We start from the raw sequence: 25,818 nt of genomic DNA, 5'->3' as shown, positions 1-25,818 counted from the left end.
AGCTTTATTAGAAATTTAAACCAGGCAGCTCGACTCTGATTGGTCAAGCATTGCCCTGAGGATTGAACCAGCGAATGGCTGTCCCTTATTTTATTCAGCTGAAACAGGCGCAATGTGTACACACGTTCTTTCTGTAAAGAACAGGGCGCTGTGCATTAATATGTAGCTTCCAGTATGCGCAAATGTGCCACACTGCAAGCCCGACTGGCAATCTTAAATTGGTTGTCAGCGTAACTCTTAGCATACTGCGGATTCTTAGCACATGTTGTCCAATTGTGAAATCACATCTATTGTTGGATACTGTGTTTTGAGTTTTGCAAGCACGGGCTGGTTGGGTATGGCCTGTACCTTGCCCATTACTAATAATGGAAGGGACATGTTGTTTGACACGATCCGCCAGTCTTTGGGACATACCTAGCATCACACTGGCACTGAAATTCTGCAGTCATACTGCAGTCACCTGTAGGCTAGACCAGCTAAGGCCAGCAAATTTCCTTCTCTAAAGGAAATTCGTGAATCAGATGGGTTTTTAGCAACAATCAAAGATTTCCCATTAGCTTTTAATTCCAGATTTATTAATTGAATTCAAATTTTACCATCTGCTGGGGTGGGATTTGAACTCATGTCCCCAGATTATTAGCCTCGGCTCTGGATTACTAGTCCAGTGACAGTACCACGATGCCACAGCCTCCCCGGCACAATTTGTTCCCGTCTTCTGCATCTTTGGGCTACTTTAAACTGTTTTAACAGATCAATTATTGCTGATTTTTTTAAAGAAACATATTTATGAGTTCATAAATGTAAAAACGACAGATTATATTTTTATAGTTTTTTATCTATAGTGATTCAACTACTTACATTGATGTAAGAAGCATTGATAAAGTCAGAGTCTGGTACACCCTCCACAGGTGTCAGGTGAACCCGCGAGTGATCATCTAGTGATACAGATGAGGAAAAATTAAAACGTTTGCAAATGGATCAAAGTAAAGGTACAAATATTCCAGCATGGATAAACCCACTAAGTAATTAAGACAGCATGTACGTTATAACAGCCTTGTAACAGTTGTTCCTTCAAAACACATCTGTAAAAAAAAAACATTAAAAAGACTCATGAAGGGAGCAGGGTCAAGCTGAGTTTGTGAGATGTAATAATTTCTAAACACTGAAATTTTGTGTTACTGTTACATACAATATATTTGCTAGGATATCTCTCAAAGTCCTATGGGAGATAATAAATTTATAATTCCATAGCTAGATTTTCCATCCACTCTGCAAAATAAAAAAAATCAATCCTTAAATAAAAGCAAAATACTGCGGATGCTGGAAATCTGAAACAAAAACAAGAAATGCTGGATTCACTCAGCAGGTCTGGCAGCATCTGTGGAAAGAGAAGCAGAGTTAACGTTTCGGGTCAGTGACCCTTCTTCGGAACTCAGATGGGGTGCTGATCAAGTGGGCCGCTTTGTTCTGGATGGTGTTGAACTTCTTGATTGTTGTTGGAGCTGCACTCAGCCAGGCAAGTTGAAAGCATCCACCATACTTCTGGCATGTGTTGTAGATGGTGGACAAGCTTTGGGAAGTCAAGAGGTGAGTTACTCGCTGCAGAATTCCCAACCTCTGATCTGCTCTTGTAGCCACAGTATTTATATGGCTGGTCCAGTTAAGTTTCTGGTCAATGTTAATTCCCAGAATGTTGTTGATGGAGGATTCAGCAATTGTAATGCTGTTGAACATCAAGCAGAGATAGTCAGATTCTCTCTTGTTGGAGATGGTCATTGCCTGGCACTTGTGTGGCACGCATGTTACTTGCCACTTATTAGCCCAAGCCTGAATGTTGTCCAAGTTTTGCTGCAAGTGGGCACAGACTACTTCAGTAACTGAGGATTCATGAATGCTAGTGAACACTGTGCAATCTTCAGCAAACATCCCCACTTCTGACTTTATGATGGAGGGAATGTCATTGATGAAGCAGCTAAAGATGGTTGGGCCTAGGACACTACACTGAGGAACTGAAGCAGATAGTCATGGGATTTGAGATCCAAGTAGCATTGCTATCTGGTGGCAATTATTGGGTGTGAGCTTCAGCAACTTTCTATTAACATAACAGACAACAAACCTTTTCGCAAAATTGATGATGGCGAGGAACTGACTTTCTCTCTTATCCTCCTTCATCGCTGTGGAAACAAACACTAGCCAGTTGCAAAGTAATAATACAAAAGTGAAAAGGAAGGACTGGAAGAAAAGGGGTAATCTGCCATGGGTGTCTAAGGAAATAAGGGAGGCTATCAAATTGAAAAAGAAGGCACACAAAGTGGCCAAAAGCAGCATGAAACTAGAAGATTGGGAAAACTTTAAAGGTCAACAGAAAGCTACAAAAAGAGCTATAAAGAAAAGTAAGATGGAACATGAGAAAAAACTAGCACAGAATATAAAGACAGATAGCAAAAGTTTCTATAAATATATAAAACAAAAAAGAGTGGCTAAAGTAAACGTTGGTCCTTTAGAGGATGAGAAAGGGAATTTAGTTATGGGATATGATGAAATGGCCGAGGCATTGAACAGGTATTTTGTATCGGTCTTCTCAGTGGAGGACATTAATAACATGCCAATAATTGACAAAGAGACGAACGTAGGTGAGGACCTGGGAACAATCATTATTACGGAAGAGGTAGTGTTGGGCAAGCTAATGGAGCTAAGGATTGATAAGTCTCCTGGCCCTGATGGAATGCATCCCAGGGTACTAAAAGAGATGGCGGGAGAAATAGCAGGTGCACTGACGGTAATTTTCCAAAATTCGTTGGACTCTGGGGTAGTCCCAGTTGAATGGAAAACAGCAGATGTGACGCCACTGTTTAAAAAGGGAGGTAGACAAAAGATGGGGAATTATAGACCGATTAGCTTAACCTCTGTAGTGGGGAAGATGCTTGAGTCTATTATCAAGGAAGAAATAGCAGGGCATCTCGATAGAAATTGTCCCGTTGGGCAGACACAGAATGGGTTCATGAAGGGCAGGTCATGCTTGACAAATCTTTTGGAATTCTATGATGACATTACGAGCAAGGTGGACAATGGGGACCCAGTGGATGTGGTGTACCTAGATTTCCAAAAGGCCTTCGACAAGGTGCCGCACAAGAGGCTGCTGCACAAGATAAGGATGCATGGCGTCAGGGGTAAAGTATTAGCATGGATAGAGGATTGGTTGACTAACAGGAAGCAGAGAGTGGGGATAAAGGAGTGCTATTCTGGTTGGCAATCAGTCACTAGTGGTGTGCCTCAGGGATCGGTGTTGGGACCGCAATTATTTACAATTTATATAGATGATTTGGAGTTGGGGACCACGTGTAGGGTGTCAAAGTTTGCAGATGACACTAAGATGAATGGCAGAGCAAAGTGCGCAGATGACTGTGAAACTTTGCAGAGGAAAATAGATACATTGAGTGAGTGGGCAAAGGTCTGGCAGATGGAATACAATGTTAATAAATGTGAAGTCATTCATTTCGGTAGGAGTAACAGGAAAAAGGATTATTACTTGAATGGTAAAAAGTTGCAGCATGCTGCTATGCAGAGGGACCTAGGTGTCCTTGTGCATGAATCGCAGAAGGTTGGTCTGCAGGTACAGCAAGTAATTAGGAAGGCAAATGGCATTTTGTCCTTCATTGCTAAAGGGATTGAGTTTAAAAGCAGAGAGGTTATGTTGCAGCTGTATAAGGTACTGGTGAGGCCGCACCTGGAGTACTGTGTGCAGTTTTGGTCTCCTTACTTGAGAAAGGATGTACTGGCACTGGAGAGGGTGCAGAGGAGGTTCACTAGGTTGATTCCGGAGTTGAGGGGGTTGGCTTATGAGGAGAGACTGAGTAGATTGGGATTATATTCATTGGAGTTCAGAAGAATGAGGGGGGATCTTATAGAAACACATAAAATCATGAAGGGAATAGATAAGATACAAGTAGAGAGGATGTTTCCACTGGCAGGTGAAGCTACGACAAGAGGGCATAGCCTCAAGATTAGAGGGAGCAGATTTAGGACTGAACTAAGAAGGAACTTCTTCACCCAGAGGGTTGTTAATCTATGGAATTCCTTGCCCAGTGAAGTAGTTGATGCTTCTTCAGTAAACGTCTTTAAAGCTAAGGTAGATATCTTTTTGAACAAAAAAGGAATTAAGGGATACGGTGGGAGCGCGGGTAAGTGGATCTGAGTCCACGAAAAGATCAGCCATTATCTTATTGAATGGTGGAGCAGGCTCGAGGGGCCAGACGGCCTACTCCTGCTCCTAGTTCTTATGATCTTATGATCTTATACTGCAGATGCTGGAAGTCAAATGAAAACAGAAAATGCTGGAAATACTCAGCAGATCAGGCAGCATCTGTGGAAAGAGAAAAACAGAGTTCACATTTCAGATCGCTGGCCTTTCCATAGAAAAAAAGTACTTGCAATTATGTAGCACTTTTCACAACCATCAGATGTCTCAAAGCAATTTACAGCCAATGAAATACTTTTGAAGTGTAGTCACTGTTGTAATGTAGGAAACACCACAGCCAATTTGCACAAAGCAAGCTCCCACAAACAACATTATAATGACCAGATAACCTCTTTTTGTGATGTTGATTGAGGGATAAATATTGGCCTTCCAGGGATAACTCTCCTGCTCTTCTTTGAAATAGTTCTATGGGATCTTTTACATACATCTGAGCAGGCAAATGGGGTCTTGTTTTAACATCTCATCCGAAAGATAGCACCTCCAACAGTGCAGTGCTCCCCCAGTACTTGAGTGTCAGCTTTGATTTTTGTGCTCAAGGCCTGGAGTAGGACTTGAACCCGGAACCTTGGAACTCAGAGGTGTGATTGCTACCAACTGAGCCATGGCTGACATGCATAGTTCTGATGAAAGGTCATAGAGCTGAAACAATAACTATGTTTTCGCTTTCTACAGATGTGGCTTGACTTGTTGATTATTTCCAGCATTTTCTGTTTTTATGGCAGGGTAATGATAGGGATTAAGATCTGAAGCAGATGCAGTTTTGGTCAAACACAGTTCCAAGGTGGCTTGTAGCTCCATCAAATGATTGCAACTGGTATTTGTGAAAACTTCATTAGCCTAGTGATAATTCCATAGTGACTATGGTCGGCTTTGTCACCACAGATGAATGGATGAACAGCAGGTTATGGTTTATCTAAATGGAGTTGCTTGTAACCCGGAGGTGGGGGTGGTGGCATGAGCGGGTCAGGAGTTGTTTGTTTTACCAACAGACTTTGCCATGGCTCGTTAACTCAGCCACAGCATTAGCATCCCGTTTCGGGGTTTCCCAACCAATCACAGAGGGCAGGCGTGATTATGACCAACACCTGTCAAAGGAAAGATTTCTAGTTAAAGGTCAGAGTCGATGAACTGGATATTGCTTCCAAAGGCTTCAGCAACCGCCCCCTCAGGTCTCTGAATCTTCTCTGGAGGTTCTGCTGCAAGATCTGAGCGACGAAAGTGAAGTGCTGTTTCTCACGGACAGGAGGAACAGGCCAGCCTCGGTGTAGATGGAAGTGGCTGAAGAAGTGAGCAGCAGAACTGTGGTCCCTTGAACCTGCATACAGTGCCCCAAGAGGTTCAAGGACCTCAGGATAGCGGGAAAGGCGAGTTGCATCCCACCTTTAGGTGACAACTTCTACACTCTTCACTTTCCCTGCATTCTCATGCACAGCTCTCCTCAGACTAACATATCTTGCAGCTCCACTCATTCCTCTCTCTCCTGGCATCTCGTCATATCCCCATATGCCAACAGCCAACCCTCATCTTATCGACGTCTCACACCCCTGGCTCACATTCAATCTCCACAATTAATGTCATTCCATCCTCTCCACACAATCCATTTCTCACTCGTAACTTCCTGCTTTATCTTGTTGCAGGAGAAGACAGTGCACAACTTCAGGAAAAGACAGAGGACCTGGCATGGCCCTCCAGTGATAGCCACCTTGACAGTCACTGGCAAAGTATGCCCACAAGCTGCATAGTAAAGGAGGTCTTGCTCAGGAAGCTGCAGATGTCAGCAACGACCTGCCACAAAAGCCTGAATCTCGTAAGGCACTAGTGCTCAGACATCTCAAGAAAGCTGATCCTTTGCCTGTAGACATTATGTTGAGGGTATCACCTCCTTTTATCTCGGTGTTCATTCCCTGTGTCCTGTGGAGGAGCATGTGGCTGAGGAGAAGGCAGGTGGTGTTAGCGTTCTGGTGCTGCTCCTCCTGTTCTTCATTGGAGGTCCAAGGTAGAGCTTCATAAGCTGCTTCCATGCTGCAGTGTAGGCTGACAGCAGGGAAGATCAGACCAAGGTGAGTGATGTCCAAAAGTGAAATGATATCCAGTAAGTTGGAAGTCACTTGGGAAGCAGCGAAATCTGGGTTTCTGAACAAGCGCGGTGAGCACAGGCCTTTCACACAGGTGGTGCAGCAGCTATAGTTTCACTGTTCAAAGGCTTTCCAGCCTGTCAGTTTCAAAGAACCATGGCTCCCATTATGTTCTTGCATTTTTAGCCCTGGTGAGTTCTAAGCCAGAATGCTGGTTAAACTCTCAATTAATTGCCTATTTCCATATTGAAATTATTCACCAGAAAGCTCTAAGGGGGTTTCCTGCTCACCTGCAAATGTCCTCTGGTTAAATCCGTAAGTGGGCGAGATCATGTCAGACTTCCGACCTGACGTCATTCTTTTTTTTAGGACCTTAACTCTCAGCTGTACCCAAAACCACCTCCCCTCCAACCCCAACTTTAGCAGTTAAAAATTCTGCTCTGTTTGTCGCAATGCTGCACTCCCGATTAATATTCAGTGAACCTGGATAGAAAGTGCATTTGTGCGGATTAAGCTAGGCTATGGTGGTCTTCATGGCTACTTGGTAAGGTATTAGAGGGTAAACCAGCGCTCATGTAATTATGCTCAGCATAAGCTGATGATTTATGGGAGGAGAGGAGTAAATTGGCTAATAAAAAAGGCCATCAAGGATGTCAAATGAGATAAAATGAAAGCTCTATCATTTTAAGCATGCTTCTGTGTCTGGTATATTATTCGGATGGAACTTGACTCTACATCCAGCGGTACCATTCTCAACGTGGTAGTGCTCAATACTAAGTCTTCATGCCAGAAGTACAATGGCGTGACCATGAGATCTTTCCACCTTCATTAACACAATAAACGTTAGCCAAATTCATTTGGGAGAATAAAAAAAACCTTCAAATCTGGTTCCCACACCAATTTTCATATCCGCAAGCCAGATTTTTTTCCTAAGTCCCTTCTAAAGTGGAGAAAACAAATATCCTGGTCCCAAGACTTCAATAATGCTAAGAATCGAAGAAACGCTACATTTGATGTTCCCTATTTTCCTCTTCTTGGGTCTCTGCTTGATGCCTTTGCACTGTGATACAATGGAGCCTGCTAGTCTAATAAATTAAATATTCTCCACCTTGTGATGCCATGTGTTGGTGTTCCATATGTTATACCACATTTGTCCCATAGTCCTTTCCTTTGAATCACACCTCTTTCAAGATAGTGGATAATGGAACTTCACAACTGTTATTAATACCCATGAAATGTTAATTAAATATTATGATTCTCCAAGCCCTCTGCCTATGAGATTCCAGATCTGACACCCAAAGGGGCATCAGAAGGAGCAAGGATGACGCATTCTCCAAATCTCACACTCTTAAGTGCATAAAGTGATCATTAATTTTGCAAGGAGGTCTCAGCATTAATGTTTAAATGAAAACTGTATAAGGATGCTGCTGGATCATGGAAGAAAGTCAATCAAAAGGGTTACAGCAATGATAACATGCAAACTCGAATTACGCAAAGCTAGCTTGGTTTTAGTAAAAGAATAGGATCACAAATTTATCATGCTATTACGATTTATGCACAGTCTGAATACGTACAAGGCAAGATGTTAACATATCGATTCTTCTCTTTATTTTCTTCCTTTGATGCAGCTTCACAAGTGGCCTGGATTGGGCATGCAGGGAGAGCCTGTGTTGCCATGGAAACATAATTTGCTTCAGTATATTGCTTTGATAAAAGTGCCAAAGACTGAATCAGTCTGAAGAGGGAGGGACTTAATAAATAAAAAAGTGTTCAAAAGAGGTGAAATTTGTGTCTAGTGAAACTGTCTGTCAACAGGATAATGACAGACTTCAAGAGGACACAGACAAGCTGGTGAAATGGTGGTCACTTGGCAGATAAAATTTAATGCAGAGAAGTGTGAAGTGATACATTTTGTTAGGAAGAACGAGGAGAGACAATATAAACCAAAGGGAACAATTCTAAAGAGGTGCAAGAACAGAGGGACCCAGGGTATATGTACACAAATTCTTAAAGGTGGCAGGGCACGTTGAGCAAGTTAAAAAGGCATACGTGATCCTGGGCTTTATAAGTAGAGACATAGAGAACCTTTATAAAACACTAGTTTGGCCTTAACTGGAATAATGTATCCAATTCTGCGCCCCGTACTTTACAAAAGCTATCAAGACTCGACAGAAGGAGCAGAAAAGATTTGTAAGATAGTTCCATGGATGAGGGACTTCAGTTAAGTGGACAGATTGGAGAAGCTGGGGTTGTTTCCTTGGAGAAGAGAAAGTTGAGAGGAGATTTCAGGCCATTCAGCCCATCGGGCCCATGCCAGCTCTCTGCAGAGCAATCCAATTAGCCCCATTCCCCTGCTCTAACCCCACAGCCTTGCAAATTTATTTCCCTCAAGTGCCCATACAATTTTTTTTTTGAAATCATTGTTCATCTCCACTTCCGCCACCCTTGTAGACAGCGAGTTCCAGGTCATAACAACTCACTGCGTAAAAAAGCTCTTCTTCACATCCACCCCCTCCGATCCCTCCGCATCTCTTGTCCAAAACCTTAAATCTGTGTCCCCTAGTCCTTGTACCAGTTAATGGGAACAGCTTTTCTTTGCCTACCTTATGTAAAACTGTCTTAATCTTGTACATCTCTATCAGTTCTTCTGTCAATTTCCTTTTCTCCAAGGAGAACAACCCAGCTTCTCCAACCTAACCTTGCAGCTAAACGCCCTCATCCCCAGAACCATTCCAGTAAACCTCCTTTGCACCTAGTAAGGAGCCTCATTCTTCCAAATCTGGATGCAATACTCTAGTTGTGGCCTAACCTGAGCTTTATAAAGATTCAGCATTACTTCCCTGCTTCTGCACTCAATACCTCTATTTATGAAGCTCAAGATTCCAAATGCTTTGCTAACTACTCCCTCAATATGTCCTGCCACTCGCAAAGATCGACGCACATAGGAGCAGGAGTAGACCATTCAGCCACCAGGGCTCCCTGTCCCTGCACACACTTCAGAACTGTGTCATTAAGCTCTCATTGCATTGTGGCATCATAAATTCCATCTGCCACTCGTCTACCCATTCTGCTAGCCTATCTATGCCCTGCTGCAGTCGAGTGGCATCATCTTCACTATTTGTCGCAGCTCCCAAGTTTGGTATCATGGGCAAATTTTTTAATTTTACTCTGTATTCCAAAATCCAAGTCATTTATGTACATCAATAAAAGCAGTGGTCCAGCACTGACCCTTGGGGAACATCACTGTCTACCATCCTACAGTCTGGAAAAACAACCATTCACCATGACCTGCTTTTTTCTGTCCTTAAGCTAATTCGTTATCCAAGCTAACACTGACCCTCCTATTTCACGAGCCTCAATTTTGTTAACCAGCCTTTTATTTGGTACTTTGTCGAATACTTTCTGAAAATCCATATAAAAAACATCCACCACATTCCCTTCATCAAATTTCTCGTTACTTCATCAAACATTTCAGTTAGATTAGTCAAGCACACAATGAGGTGTCAACCTGGTGAAGCTACAAAACAGGACTATTTGTGTGCCCCAAAGCCTGTCCACCTATCGCATGTGTAAACAGCATGCGATAGACAGAGCTAAGCGATCCCATAACCAACATATCAGATCTAAGCTCTGGTGTCCTGTCACATCTAGCCGTGAATGGTGGTGGACAATTAAACAACTAACTGGAGATGGCTGCTCCACAAATATCCTCATACTCAATGATGGGAGAGCCCAGCACATCCATGTGAAAGATAAGGCTGAAGCATTTTCAATAATCTTCAGCCAGAAATGCCGAGTCGATGATCCATCTCGGCCTCCTCCAGAAGTCCCCAGCATCACAGATAGCAGACTTCAGCCAATTCGATTCACTCCCTGTGATATCAAGAAACAACTGAAGGCACTGGATACTACAAAGGCTATGGGCCCTGACAACATTCCAGCAATAGTACTGAAGGCCTGTGCTGCAGAACTTGCCGCACCCCTAGCCGAGCTGTTCCAGTACAGCTACAACACTGGCATTTACCCAGCAATCTGGAAAATTGTACAGGTATGTCCTGTACACAAAAAGCAGGACAAGTCCAACCCAGCCAATTACCGCCCAATCAGTCTAATCTCAATCATCAGTAAAGTTTTGGAAGGTGTCATCGACAGTGCTATCAAGCGGCACTTGCTTAGAAATAACCAGCTCAGTGATGCTCAGTTTGGGTTCCACCAGCTCCTGACCTCATTACAGCCTTGAATCAAACGTGGACAAAAGAGCTGAACTCAAGAGGTAAGGCGAGAGTGACTGCCCTAGACATCAAGGCAGCATCTGACCGAGTATGGCATCAAGGAGCCTGACCAAAACTGAAGTCAATGGGAATCAGGGACAAAACTCTCCACTGGTTGGTGTCATACCTAGGGCAAAGGAAAATGGTTGTGGTTGTTGGAGGTCAATGATCTCAGCTCCAGGACATCACTGCAGGAGTTCCTCAGGGTAGTGTCCTAGGCCCAACTATCTTCAGCTGCTTCATCAACGACCTTCCTTCAATCATAAGGTCAGACAAGGGGATGTCCGTCGATGATTGCACAATGTTCAGCACCATTCGTGACTCCTCAGATACTGAAGCTTTCCAAGTAGAAATGCAGAAAGACCTGGACAATATCCAGGCTTGGGCTGATAAGTGGCAAGTAACATTCGCGTCACACAAGTGCCAGGCAATGACCATCTCCAACAAGAGAGAATCTAACCATCTCTCCTTGATATTCAATGGCATTACGATCACTGAATCCCCCACTATCAACATGCTGGAGGTTACCATTGACCAGAAACTGAACTGGAGTAGCCATATAAATACCATGGCTACAAGAGCAGGTCAGAGGCTAAGAATCTTGCGGCAAGTAACTCACCTCCTTACGCCCCAATGCCTGTCCGCCATCTACAAGGCACAAGTCAGGAGTGTGATGGAATACACTCCACTTGTCTGGATGGTTGCAGCTCCAACAACACTCAAAAAGCTCGATACCATCCAGGACAAAGCAGCCCGCTTGATTGGCACCCAATCGACAAACATTCACTCCCTCCACCACCGACGCACAGTGGCAGCAGTGTGTACCATCTACAAGATGCACAGCACCAACGCACCAAGGCTCCTTTGACAGCACCTTCCAAACCTGCAACCTCTACCGACTATAAAGGACAAGGGCAGCAAATGCATGGGAACACCGCCACCTGCAAGTTCCCCTCCAAGTCTCACACCATCCTGACTTGGAACGGTATCGCTGTTCGATCACCATCGCTGAGTCAAAATCCTGGAACTCCCTTCTTAACAGCACTGTGGATGTAGCTACCTCACATGGACTGCAGCAGTTCAAGAAGGCAGCTCACTACCACCTTCTCAAGGGCAAGTAGGGATGGGCAATAAATGCTGGCCTAGCCAGCGATGCCCACATCCCTTGAATTAAAGCCTGGCTCAGGTATAAAATTAAAACCCGACCCGAGCCCGACCCGCCCAGAGCCGACCCGAGCCCTTTAATTTTTTTTTTTGCACCCAACCGGTCCCAAATATCCTTCATCCATTCCGGCAGCAGGCTATTCCTGCAACTGGATCTGTGGGAAATCATGGGTAAGCCTGATCCCATGACTTCCCGGCAACAGACCCGTCCAGCCCGACCCGACCCAAGTCCAAATGCTGGACTTGAAATTTTGACCTGACCTGACACGTAGTCGGCTCTAGTCAGGTTCGGGTTGGGTAGCCGGGCTTTACCATGAATGAATAAAAAAAAAACTCAAATCTCTTCAAAGTGACTGTCGATTTCTTTTCTCTGATTATTGTTTCTAAACATTCCCCACCACTGTCCTTACACCCCTTTCTTGACTAAGAGTGCCACATTTGCCATTTTTCAATCCCCTGCCACCTCCCCATATCTAGGGAGGATTATGGCACGCCCTTGGCCTATATCCACCTCATCCTTCCTTAGCAACATGGGATGCAAGCCATCCGGACCAGATGACTTATCCACTCTGAGCACAGCCAGCCTTTCCAGTATAACCTTCCCATCAACTTTCACCCCATGCATTACCTCTACCATCTCCGCTTCAAACGATATTTTGTCAGCACCCTCTCCCTTAGTAAACACCAATACAAAGTACTCATTAAGTACTATATCTTTGCCCTGCTCCTCTAAGATATATCACCTTTTTTGTCCCTTATTGGACCCACCCCACCTCTTACTACCCACTTACTATAAACATGCACTACCTAGAACTGTACTCCAGGGAGAATGCTGTCACTGAGACTGCCCTCAATGCAGCCCAGCCTCTACCAGTCATGGATGAGCTGGACATACAGCCAACCAAATCGGAACTCAGTGATGCCATTGATTCCCTAGCCAGCGGAAAAGCCCCTGGGAAGGACAGCATTACCCCTGAAATAATCAAGAGTGCCAAGCCTGCTATACTCTCAGCACTACATGAACTGCTATGCCTGTGCTGGGACGAGGGAGCAGTACCCCAGGACATGCGCGATGCCAACATCATCACCCTCTATAAAAACAAAGGTGACCGCGGTGACTGCAACAACTACCGTGGAATCTCCCTGCTCAGCATAGTGGGGAAAGTCTTTGCTCGAGTCGCTCTGAACAGGCTCCAGAAGCTGGCCGAGCGCGTCTACCCTGAGGCACAGTGTGGCTTTCGTGCAGAGAGATCGACTATTGACATGCTGTTCTCCCTTCGTCAGATACAGGAGAAATGCCGTGAACAACAGATGCCCCTCTACATTGCTTTCATTGATCTCACCAAAGCCTTTGACCTCGTCAGCAGACGTGGTCTCTTCAGACTACTAGAAAAGATCGGATGTCCACCAAAGCTACTAAGTATCATCACCTCATTCCATGACAATATGAAAGGCACAATTCAACATGGTGGCTCCTCATCAGAGCCCTTTCCTATCCTGAGTGGTGTGAAACAGGGCTGTGTTCTCGCACCCACACTTTTTGGGATTTTCTTCTCCCTGCTGCTTTCACATGCGTTCAAATCCTCTGAAGAAGGAATTTTCCTCCACACAAGATCAGGGGGCAGGTTGTTCAACCTTGCCCGTCTAAGAGCGAAGTCCAAAGTACGGAAAGTCCTCATCAGAGAACTCCTCTTTGCTGACGATGCTGCTTTAACATCTCACACTGAAGAATGCCTGCAGAGTCTCATCGACAGGTTTGCGTCTGCCTGCAATGAATTTGGCCTAACCATCAGCCTCAAGAAAACGAACATCATGGGGCAGGATGTCAGAAATGCTCCATCCATCAATATTGGCGACCACGCTCTGGAAGTGGTTCAAGAGTTCACCTACCTAGGCTCAACTATCACCAGTAACCTGTCTCTAGATGCAGAAATCAACAAGCGCATGGGTAAGGCTTCCACTGCTATGTTCAGACTGGCCAAGAGAGTGTGGGAAAATGGCGCACTGACACGGAACACAAAAGTCCGAGTGTATCAGGCCTGTGTCCTCAGTACCTTGCTCTACGGCAGCGAGGCCTGGACAACGTATGCCAGCCAAGAGCGACGTCTCAATTCATTCCATCTTCGCTGCCTTCGGAGAATACTTGGCATCAGGTGGCAGGACTATATCTCCAACACAGAAGTCCTTGAAGCGGCCAACATCCCCAGCTTATACACACTACTGAGTCAGCGGCGCTTGAGATGGCTTGGCCATGTGAGCCGCATGGAAGATGGCAGGATCCCCAAAGACACATTGTACAGCGAGCTCGCCACTGGTATCAGACCCACCGGCCGTCCATGTCTCCGTTATAAAGACGTCTGCAAACGCGACATGAAATCGTGTGACATTGATCACAAGTCGTGGGAGTCAGTTGCCAGCATTCGCCAGAGCTGGCGGGCAGCCATAAAGACAGGGCTAAATTGTGGCGAGTCGAAGAGACTTAGTAGTTGGCAGGAAAAAAGACAGAGGCGCAAGGGGAGAGCCAACTGTGCAACAGCCCCAACAAACAAATTTCTCTGCAGCACCTGTGGAAGAGCCTGTCACTCCAGAATTGGCCTTTATAGCCACTCCAGGCGCTGCTTCACAAACCACTGACCACCTCCAGGCGCGTATCCATTGTCTCTCGAGATAAGGAGGCCCAAAAGAACTATAAACATGCCAGATGTTGATTTTTGGGTTCCCTTTTATGTTAACTGCCACTTGCCCTCTCAACTTATTGTATTTGGCCTAGTCCTCGCTTGAAGAATTCACCTGACATGCATCATGTACACTCTTTTTTTTTTGTTTCATCATGTTCTCGATCTTCGTCATCCAAGGACCCCTGGCTTTGGTTTGACTACCCTTGTTGGAATGCATCTAGGCTGTGCCTAGACTTTGCCATTGTCTCTAGACTTGGCTTTGTAAGCAGAGATTAGCCTGACTAGTCAGTCTATCATTTCAGCACAGAAAATATTTTCTTTCTTTTCTTTTGGGCCTCCTTATCTCGAGAGACAATGGATACGCGCCTGGAGGTGGTCAGTGGTTTGTGAAGCAGCGCCTGGAGTGGCTATAAAGGCCAATTCTGGAGTGACAGGCTCTTCCACAGGTGCTGCAGAGAAATTTGTTTGTTGGGGCTGTTGCACAGTTGGCTCTCCCCTTGCGCCTCTGTCTTTTTTCCTGCCAACTACTAAGTCTCTTCGACTCGCCACAATTTAGCCCTGTCTTTATGGCTGCCCGCCAGCTCTGGCGAATGCTGGCAACTGACTCCCACGACTTGTGATCAATGTCACACGATTTCATGTCGCGTTTGCAGACGTCTTTATAACGGAGACATGGACGGCCGGTGGGTCTGATACCAGTGGCGAGCTCGCTGTACAATGTGTCTTTGGGGATCCTGCCATCTTCCATGCGGCTCACATGGCCAAGCCATCTCAAGCGCCGCTGACTCAGTAGTGTGTATAAGCTGGGGGTGTTGGCCGCTTCAAGGACTTCTGTGTTGGAGATATAGTCCTGCCACCTGATGCCAAGTATTCTCCGAAGGCAGCGAAGATGGAATGAATTGAGACGTCGCTCTTGGCTGGCATACGTTGTCCAGGCCTCGCTGCCGTAGAGCAAGGTACTGAGGACACAGGCCTGATACACTCGGACTTTTGTGTTTTCACAACTGCATAATACCACTAATCTGATCAGTACAAGGGTCTTGGCAAAATTAATATGACTATCTAATATGAAAAGCATATGGAAATAGAAGAAATCATGAATATATAGAAGGGGAAGTGGGACCTGTTTATGAAGTGTTGTAACGTGCTGCACTGTGAACTTTTTTTCGTTCCTGGGATGTGGGTGTCGCTGGCTAGGCCAGCATTTACTGCTCAAATCTAATTGCCCGCGGGAAGGTGGTAGTGGGCTGCCTTCTTGAACCGCTGCAGTCCATGTGGGGTAGGTACACCCACAGTGCTGTTAGGAAAGGAGTTCCAGGATTTTGACATAGCCACAGTGAAAGAATGGCAATATAGTTCCAAGTCAGGATGGTGTGCGACTTGGATGGGAACTTGCAGGTGGTTATGTTCCCATGCATCTGCTGCCCTTGTCCTTCCAGGTGGTAGAGGTTGTGGGTTTGGAAGGTGCTGTCGAAGGAGCCTTGGTGCGTTGCTGCAGTGCATTTTGTAGATGGTACGCACTGCTGCCACTGTGCGTCGGTGGTGGAGGGAGTGAATGTTTGTAGATGGGGTGCCAATCAAGCAGGCTGCTTTGTCCTGAATGAAGTTGAGCTTCTTGTGTTGGTGCTGCACCCATCCATGCAAGTGCAGAGTATTCCATCACCCTCCTGACTTGTGCCTTGTAGATGGTGGACAGGCTTTGGGGAGTCAGGAGGGGAGTTATTTGCTGCAGGATTCCTAGCCTCTGACCTGCTCTTGTAGCCATGGTATTTAGAATGGCTACTCCAGTTTCTGGTCAATGGTAACCCTCAGGATGTTGATAGTGGGGATTCAGCAATGGTAATGCCGTTGAATGTCAAGGGGAGATGGTTAGATTATCTCTTGTTGGAGATGGCCATTGCCTGGCACTTGTGTGGCGCGAATGTTACTTGCCACTTCTCAGCCCAAGCCTGGATATTGTCCAGGTCTTGTTGCATTTCGACATGGACTGCTTCAGCACCTGAGGAGTCGCGAATGGTGCTGAACATTGCACAATCAGCGAACATCCCCACTTCTGACCTTATGATTGAAGGAAGGTCACTGATGAAGCAGCTGAAGATGGTCGGACGTAGGACACTACCCTGAGGAACCCATGCAGTGATGTCCTGGAGCTGGAATGATTGACTTCCAGCAACCACAACGATCTTCCTTTGTGCTAGGTATGACTCCAACTAGCAGAGAATTTTCCCCGAATCCCATTGACTCCAGTTTTACTAGGTCTCCTTGATGCCATACCTGGTCAAATGCTGCCTTGGTATCAAGGGCAGTCATTCGCACCTCACCTCAGACAGTGACTAGTGGCGTACTGCAGGGATCGGTGCTCGGACCCAAGCTATTCACAATATATATTAATGATTTAGACGAGGGAACTAAATGTAATATCTCCAAATTTGCAGATGACACAAAACTGGGTGGGAAGGTGAGTTGTGAGGAGGATGCAGAGAGGTTTCAGGGTGATTTGGACAAGTTGAGTGAGTGGGCTAATGCATGGCAGATGCAGTATAATGTGGATAAATGTGAGGTTATCCACTTTGGTAGCAAAAATAGGAAGGCAGATTATCTGAACAGCTATAAACTGAGAGGGGGGAATAATGCAACAAGACCTGGGTGTTCTCATACACCAGTCGCTGAAGGTAAGTATGCAGATGCAACAGGCGGTAAAACGGGCAAATGGTATTTTAGTTTAGAGATACAGCACTGAAACAGGCCCTTCGGCCCACCGAGTCTGCGCCGACCATCAACCACCCATTTATACTAATCCTACACTAATCCCATATTCCTACCACATCCCCACCTGTCGCTATATTTCCCTACCACCTACCTATACTAGGGGCAATTTATAATGGCCAATTTACCTATCAACCTGCAAGTCTTTGGCATGTGGGAGGAAACCGGAGCACCCGGAGGAAACCCACGCAGACACAGGGAGAACTTGCAAACTCCACACAGGCAGTACCCAGAATTGAACCCGGGTCGCTGGACCTGTGAGGCAGCGGTGCTAACCACTGCGCCGCCCTAGTTTGGCCTTCATAGCGAGAGGATTCGAGTACAGGAGCAGGGATGTCTTGCTGCAATTATACAGGGCCTTGGTGAGGCCGCATCTGGAATATTGTGTGCAGTTTTGGTCTCCTTATCTGAGGAAGGATGTTCTTGCTATAGAGGGAGTGCAGCGAAGGTTTACCAGACTGATTCCTGGGATGGCTGGACTGACGTATGAGGAGAGATTGAGTTGGTTAGGATTATATTCGCTGGAGTTCAGAAGAGTGAGGGAGGATCTCATAGAAACCTATAAAATTCTAACGGGACTTGCCAGGGTAGATGCAGGAAGGATGTTCCTGATGGTGGAGGAGTCCAGAAGCAGGGGTCATAGTCTAAGGATATGGGGTAAACCTTTCAGGACTGAGATGAGGAGAAATTTCTTCCCCCAGAGAGAGTGGTGAGCCTGTGGAATTCGCCACCACAGAAAGCAGTTGAGGCCAAAACATTGTATGTTTTCAGGTCGGAGTTAGATATAGCTCTTGGGGCGAAAGGGATCAAAGGATATGGGGGGAAAACGGGAACAGGTTACTGAGTTGGATGATCAGCCATAATCATAAGCATGGCGGAGCAGGCTCTAAGAATGGCCTATTCCTGCTATTTTCTATGGTTCTACTTCAGCAGCTGAGTGGCCCTGGCCAAAACCAAACTGAGTATCACTGAGCAGATTGTTGCTAAGCAAGTGATAGTTGATAGCACTGTTGACGACACCTTCCATCACTTTACTGATGATCGAGAGTAGACTAGATGGGGCAGTAATTGGCCGGGTTGGACTTGTCCTGCTCTTTGTGTCCAGGACACACCTGGGCAATTTTCCACATTGCCAGGTAGATGCCAGCATTGTAGCTGTCCTGGAACAGCTTGGCTAGCGGCACGGCAAGTTGTGGAGCACAGGTCTTCAGTACTACTGCCGGAATGTTGTCAGGGCCCATAGCCTTTGCAGTGTTCAGTACCTTCGATTGCTTCTTGATAGAATATGGAGCAAATCGAATTGGCTAAAGACTGGCATTGTGATGCTCGGGACTTCAGGAGGAGGCAGAGATGGATCATTCACTCAACACTTCTGGCGGAAGATCATTGCAAATGCTTCAGCCTTAGCTTTTACACCAATGTGCTAGGCTGCCCATCATTGAAGATGGAAATATTTGTGGAGCTACCTCCTCCTGTTAGTTTAATTTTTTACCACCATTCGCGACTGGATGTGGCAGGCCTGCAGAGCTTAGAGATCTGATCTGTTGGTTGTGGGATCTATCGCATGCTGCTTATGCTGTGTGGCACGCACGTAGCCCTGGGTTGTAGCTTCACCAGACTGACACCTCATTTTGAGATATGCCTGGTGCTGCTCCTGGCATGCCCTCCTGCTCTCTTCATTGAACCAGGGTTGGTCCCCTGGTTTGATGGTAATGGTAGAGTTGGGGATATGCTGGGCCTTGAGGTTACAGATTGCAGTCAAGTAGAATTCTGCTGCTGCTGATGGCCCATGGTACCTCATGGAAGCCCAGCTTTGCGTTGCTAGATCTAGTCGAAATCGATCCCATTTAGCACAGCGGTAGTGCCACACAACATGATGGACGGTATCCTCAGTGTGAAGACAGGACTTCGTCTCCATAAGGACTGTCCGGTGGTCACTCCTACCAACACTGTCATGGACAGATGCATCTGCAACAGGCAGATTGGTGAGGACAAGGTCAAGCATTTTTTCCCTCTTGTTGGTTCCCTCACCACCTGCTGCAGACCTAGTTAGCAGCTATGTCCTTTGGGACTCGGCCAGCTTGGTCAGTAATGGTGCTACCAAGCCACTCTAGGTGATGGACATTGAAGTCCCCCACCCAGAATACATTCTGCACCCTTGCCACCCTCAGTGCTTACTCCAACTGCTGTTCAATATGGAGGAGTACTGAGTCATCAGCTGAGGGGGTTGTTAGCTGGCAATCAACAGGAGGTTTCCTTGCCCATGTTTGACCTGATGCCATGGGGTCCGGAGTCGATATTGAGGACTCCCAAGATAACTCCCTTCCGACTGTGTACCACTGTGCCGCCACCTCTACTGGGTCTGTCCTGCCAGTGGGATAGGACATACCGGGGATGGTGATTCCTGTGTCTGGGACAATGTCTGTAAAGTTGGATTCCGTGAGTATCTCTACGTCAGGCTGTTGCTTGACTAGTCTGTGGGACAGCTCTCAACTTTGGCAAAAGCCCCCAGATGTTAGGAAGGAGGTCGACAGGGCTGGGTTTGCCATTGTTGTTTCAGGTGCCTAGGTTGATGCCGGGTGGTCTGTCCAGTTTCATTCTTTATCGACTTGGTAGCAGCTTGATACTACTGAGTGGCTTGCTAGGCCATTTCAGAGGGCAGTTAAGAGTCAGCCACATTTCACCACAATATGTTGAAACCAAATCCTGAAAACTACTTTAAATTAAATTCTAAGAATAGGAGAGGGTTTCATAGTTCAAACTTACGAAAGGCAAATTTAGGATTCATGTCAGTAAGCACTTCTTCACCAAAAATCATCCATATATTGAATGGACCCCAAACACTTTGTGATGGAGAAGGTATGAGGTTGGAAGCTCACCTCAGCATAAAATAGGATGCCAAGGATGCAAAAAACCTGGTTTAGCCTGAGACAGAGACCAGTGAGGGAGATGGAATCAGTGATAAGGGAGTGGAGATTTTGTCAGAGGCTGAAGACAATGGTTTTGGGGTTCCCAATGTTTAATTAGAGGAAATTGCATTTCTTCCAGAACTGAATGTCACGCACACAGTCTGACAGAGGCAGTGGAGGGATAGAGAGAGATTGTGATGGTGACAAAGAGCTGGGCGTTCATCGTGTCTTCGAATGCAGAAGAGAAAAAGATTGAGGCCAAGGATAGATTTTCATGGAGCTCCAGAAGTAATGGTACAGGGACAGGGAAGAAGCTATTGCAGGAGATTGGATGGGTAAGAATGGAACCAGATGAGGACAGTCCCAATCAGCTACACAATGGAGGAGAGGCTTTGGTGGAGGATGTCATGCATGTCAAAGGCTAAAGACAGGAAGACAGGATGTGGAAGGATAATGGACCATGCTCATGGTGAGAGGTATATATTAAAATAACTTCAGGTGCAACAACCATAACTAACGCAACGAGAGAAACTTACATTAAATTCTTCTCTGAAAAGTTTGTTGTCATCTGCCATTCGTCGATTAGCTTCTTCTTCCAGTTTCTCAATAGATAGTGGTGGGTACTTTCGATTGGTACTTGGAGACCTTGCGAGCAGTGGCATGCTCTGGAGCTCTATATGCAAAAATAAGTAAACAGATTTATCCGAAGATGCAAAGAGTGACAGGATTAAAAGTTGAGTGCTCTGGTGATAAACCATGCTTATACTTTTTTTAAATGACAAACTCATAGATGCGACAGTAGCGAGTAGGCCTCAGAGAATACAAGCTTCAACTGAATTGAAATACACATACGTACAAATAAGCTTTAAATAGGAATACTAAATAAGTGCACAGGGATTTCTTTTAAACATCTGGCTCTCCAAATTGCACAAAACTATCACAGCAGTTACAAATTAATTTGCAGCCTCTTACAACTGGCATTTGTAGGTGGCTAGCCAGGCTGGTCTGTGGATTACTCCATAGCCACGCTCATTAGATTTTGAGTCGCAATCAAGCATGCACTAAGCTAGCACATGCATTTTTTGTTATCCTTTCAGCCCTCTTTTTACCCAAACTGTGTTCATGATTATACTGTGACATGCACATATTATTTTTAACTATTTATTGTTTAACTACTAGCACATCAGTGACTAACAATTCAGTAATTAAAAGTAGAAAATATGAAGGACTGATCTAAAACAAAATGATATGCAAATTTGATGGAACAGGAAAATTCAACAGGTTTGAAGTGACTGTATTTCTAATCTATCTGATTCTATCCCTGTAAACTTCACCAGAAAATATCACAGAAATTTACAGCACAGGAGGCCGCCATTTGGGCCATCCTGCCTGTGTTGGCCAAATAACAGCTTCATTCCCATTTTCTTGGCCCGTAGCCTTGAAGGTTAAGGCACTGCAACTGCATATGCAAGTACTTTTTAAATGAGGCTTTCTGCCTCTACCATCCTTTCAGGCAATGAGTTTCAGACATTTATCGCCCTCTGGATGAAGAAAAATACCCAACTCTTGTCTAATCCTTCTCCCAATTACTCAAAATCTATTCTGCCGGTTATTGACCTCTCTGCTAAGGGATATAGGTCCAGGCAAATCCTTGTAAATTTTACAAAATGCTGGAAATACTCAGCAGCAATTATGGAGACAGAAACAGACTGATCAGGTCTGATGAAAGGTCATCGGCGTGAATTGTTAGCGCTGGTTCTCTCTCCATAAATGCTGCCTGACTTGCTGAGTATTCCAGCATTTTCTGTTTTTATTTCAGTTTTCCAGTCTCTGCAGTATTTTGCTTTTGTTCTCATAAATCTCCCTGGTACCATCTCTAGTGCAATTGCATCCTTTCTCCTGTCTCTGGATCATTAGTCCAGGCCTCAAAGTACTGGAGATAGAAAACTGGGAAAAGTAAGTTTGCACTGCTGTTTTATGATCAGATAATTATGATCATGTGGTATCATCATGAACTCTGTAGCACGCTTGCCTCTGAGTCAGAAGGTCATGGATTCAAGTCCCACTCCAACAGCTTCAGTGCAGTGATGAAGTGCTGCATTGTCGAGGTTCCATCTTTTGGATGAGATGTTAAACCGAGACCAAGAATTCTCAGGTGAACATAAAAGATCTTATGCCACTATTTGAGGAAGTGCAGGGGAGTTTTTCTACTGTCCTGTAAAACATTTATCCCTCAATGAACACCACCAAAAAAAAACATTTATCTAAACCATAGTCCTTTGTAGGACCTCGCTATAAACAAATGACTGTCATCTTTCCCTAAACTTACAAAGTACTTAATTGTCTGTGGAGCACTTTGTGGCATCCAGAAGCCATCAAAGGCATGTTTTAAACACAGGAAATGTTTTAGTTTACTTGATTTGTTACAGCAGCAAGTAAACTGTTAATACAGTATAATCTATACCTCTTAATTCAATCTTGCCTGATGCAAATTACAATTTTGAATGACCAGAAATAGACATCTATAAGTACATTTATCTCTAATTACCCTAAAATCCATCTGATGAGCCATTTACTTTTGTTGCAGTTTGTAAACTAAATTTTAAATGTTGGTTCCCAGTTTGGGCACAAATCCAATTTCATTGTCCTTATTAAACAAAGGAGCCACATCAGTAATCTATATCCAACGAAAGGCCATTGTCTTAACTTTTTTTTCAAAGTTTCGCCATCAGTACTTCTTTAAAAATCATATAGAATTACTAATCTGTTTCGACAATGCAATGCAATTTCTTATCCCCATTACTCTTCTGAACTTTCTTCTCATTTTTTCCTATTCCAAAAAATGCTAACCGATACAGTCTCCTCGGTAAATACTGTGTTGAAAGCTGAACTCATCACACTGTCTTCTATTCTAACTAGTCTTCTCCAGAAACTAAAAATTGTTGAGTAATTTTTCTTTGGTATCCCCTTTCTTTATGATTCATTTGTGGGATGAGAGCATTGCTGGTAAAGCCAGCATTTATTGCCCATCACTCATTGTCCTCAAGAAGATGGTGATGAGCCTTCTTGAACCGCTGCAGTGCATGCAGTGTAATTACACCCACAGTGCTGTTAGGGAGGGAGTTCCAGGATTTTAGCCAGCAACAGTGAAGGATTGGTGATATAGTTCCAAGACAGTGTGCGACTTGAAGGGGAACTTGCAGGTGGTGATGTTCCCAATACACTTGCTAGCCTTGTCCTTCTAGGTGGTACAGGTCGTGGGTTTGGAAGGAACGGTCAAAGGAGCCTTGGCAAATTGCTGCAGCGTATCTTGTAGATGGTGCAGCGGTGCAGGAAGTGATGTTTAAGATGGTGAATGTGGTGCCAATCAAGCCAGCTGCTTTGCCCTGGATGATGTTGAGATTCTAGTGTATTGTTGGAGCTGTACTCGTCTACACAAGTGGAGAGTATTCTCTCACACTCCTGGCTTGTACCTTGTAGATCGAGAACAGGCTTTGGGGAGTAAGGAGGCGAGTTACTTGCCACAGAATATCCAGCCTCTGGCCTGTATCTTGTAGCCATAGTTTTTATATGGCTTGTCCAGTTATGTTCCTGGTCAATGGTGACCCCCTCCCACCAAGGATGTTGATGGCAGAAGATTCAGCAATGGTAATGCCAATGAATGTCAAGGGGAGATGGCCATTGCCTGGCACTTGTGTGAGATAAGTTTTACTTGCCACTTATCAGCACAAACCTGAACATTTTCCAGGTTTTGCTGCATGCAGGCATGGACTGCTTCAACATCTGAGGAGTTGCGAATGGTACAGAACACTGTGCAGACATCAGCAAACCTCCCCACTTCTGACTTCATGTTGAACAGAAGGTCACTGATGAAAGCAGCTGAAGATGGTTGGGCCTAGGACACTACCCTGAGGAACTCCTGAGGTCATGTCCTTGGACTGAGCTGATAGCCTGCAACAACCACAACCATCTTCCTTTGTGCGACATATGACTCCAACCACTGGAGAGTTTACTTTTGATTCCCATTGACTTCAGACTCCTTGATGCCAGACTCAGTCAAATGCTGTCTTGATGACAAAGGCAGTCACTCTCTTCTCACCTCTGGAATTTAGCTCTTTTGTCTATTGTTGGACCAAGGTGGCAATGAAGTCTGGAACATAGTGGGCCTTGCCGAACCCAAACTGAGCATTGGCGAGCAGCTTATTACTGAGTAATTGCTGCTTGATTGCACTGTCAATAACACCTTCCATCACTGTTTATAATTAATAGTAGACTGATGGGGCAATAATTGGCTAGATTGGATTTGTCCTGATTTTTGTGGACAGGATATACCATGTGGCCTCAAGATTCCAGTTTTGTAGCTGTACAGGAACAGGTTGGCTAGGAGGCGCAGCTAATTCTGCAGCACAAGTCTTTAGGATCTGTTGTCTTTGCTGCATCCAATGGCATCACTCATTATGCAGTCAGCCACCGATCATTTGATTGAATCAAGTTACAGTGATTTATTTCTGCATTATATGTGCAATAAAACCTTAGCAGCAACCAGCAGCAATGCTACAGTGGACAATTCAAAAGAAATTTACCACTTTAAAGTAGATTCCCTGCCCCATACGGTACATAGGGCAGATCTGATCCCTTCCTCACCTTGGTGGCACCAGCTTTCCCTGGACAGGAAAGTGAAGGCATGAGTGCCGCATGTCACTCAAGATCAGGAAGTGAAGGTAAGATTGCTGCAGATTACATTTTATTTCATGCAAAGATATAATTGAAACATGCAAACTCAGGTCCCATCACAGAGCAGCGGAGTGGTTCCCCGGAGCTTCCCACCGCCGGGAAGTTTGGAACCAGCAATCCTGGTATTGGGTTCCATGGCAGGCCGCTGCCGCTCCGATTTTCCGGCCCCCACCCCATCAGGGAACCCAATGTCGGGAGAAGAACAAGATCCAGCCCATGGAGTGCCTTCAGTGTGAAAATGGGACTCGGTCTCCATAAGAGCTGCAGTGGTCACTCCTACCAATGCTGTTATGGAGATGGTTAAAATCGGGAGGATAAGGTTAAATGGATTATTCCCTCATGTGGGTTCTCTCACCACCACTGAAACTCAAATCTGGCATCTATATCCTTCAGGATTTGGTCAGCTCAGCCGGTGGTGATATTACTGAACCACAAAGTGATGAACACTGCACTCTTATACCCAGAGTACATTCCCCTCCAAGCTACACACCATCCTGACATGGAACTATATCGCCATTCCTTCATTGTCACTGGGTCAAAATCCTCGAACTCCCTCCCCAACACTGTGGGTTTACCAATACCACATGGACTGCAGTGGTTCAAGAAGGTGGCTCGCCAACACCTTCTGAAGGACAATTAGACATGGGCAATAAATGCTGGCCAAGCCAGCAACACCCACATCTTGTGAAAGATTGGGGGAAAAAAGCTGGGCTTTTACAACAATCCGATTCGCAAACTGCCATAGATTTAAACTCATGACCTCTGGATTACTAGTCCAGTAACCCTGACACAACCTTGCCTAACATCCATATCATCCCCCATAACCCAGGTCAATCAACAATGTCCTGTGCCAAGAATTGAGAGTACAATTCATTTCCTTGTACAGCAATTTAGTGCACTGACAGAGTGGTTTACAAACTTTTTAAAGTGGTAAAAGGAGAGATCTACCAAAAAACGGGGTTG

The 25,818-nt window shown here is 45.2% G+C and overlaps 1 protein-coding gene across 3 annotated transcripts in view; it reads right to left on the bottom strand.

Moving 5' to 3' along the window:
• LOC137368716 (receptor-type tyrosine-protein phosphatase alpha-like) overlaps positions 1–25,818 on the bottom strand; it is a 315,891-nt gene that overhangs the window by 96,450 nt on the left and 193,623 nt on the right. For all 3 annotated transcript variants that reach the window (XM_068028891.1, XM_068028900.1, XM_068028908.1), the window contains 3 exons: positions 20,658–20,794; positions 7,908–7,998; positions 859–935 (listed from right to left, as the gene is read on the bottom strand). In XM_068028891.1, coding sequence (XP_067884992.1) covers positions 859–935; positions 7,908–7,998; positions 20,658–20,794 — 305 coding nt within the window. The remainder of the gene's footprint in view (positions 1–858; positions 936–7,907; positions 7,999–20,657; positions 20,795–25,818) is intronic.

Source organism: Heterodontus francisci, chromosome 1, assembly GCF_036365525.1.
Source record: "Heterodontus francisci isolate sHetFra1 chromosome 1, sHetFra1.hap1, whole genome shotgun sequence".
In the NCBI taxonomy this organism is placed as follows: Eukaryota; Metazoa; Chordata; class Chondrichthyes; order Heterodontiformes; family Heterodontidae; genus Heterodontus; species Heterodontus francisci.
The sequence above is the reverse complement of the archived record's forward strand: the minus strand, read 5'-3'. Positions and strand labels throughout refer to the sequence as shown.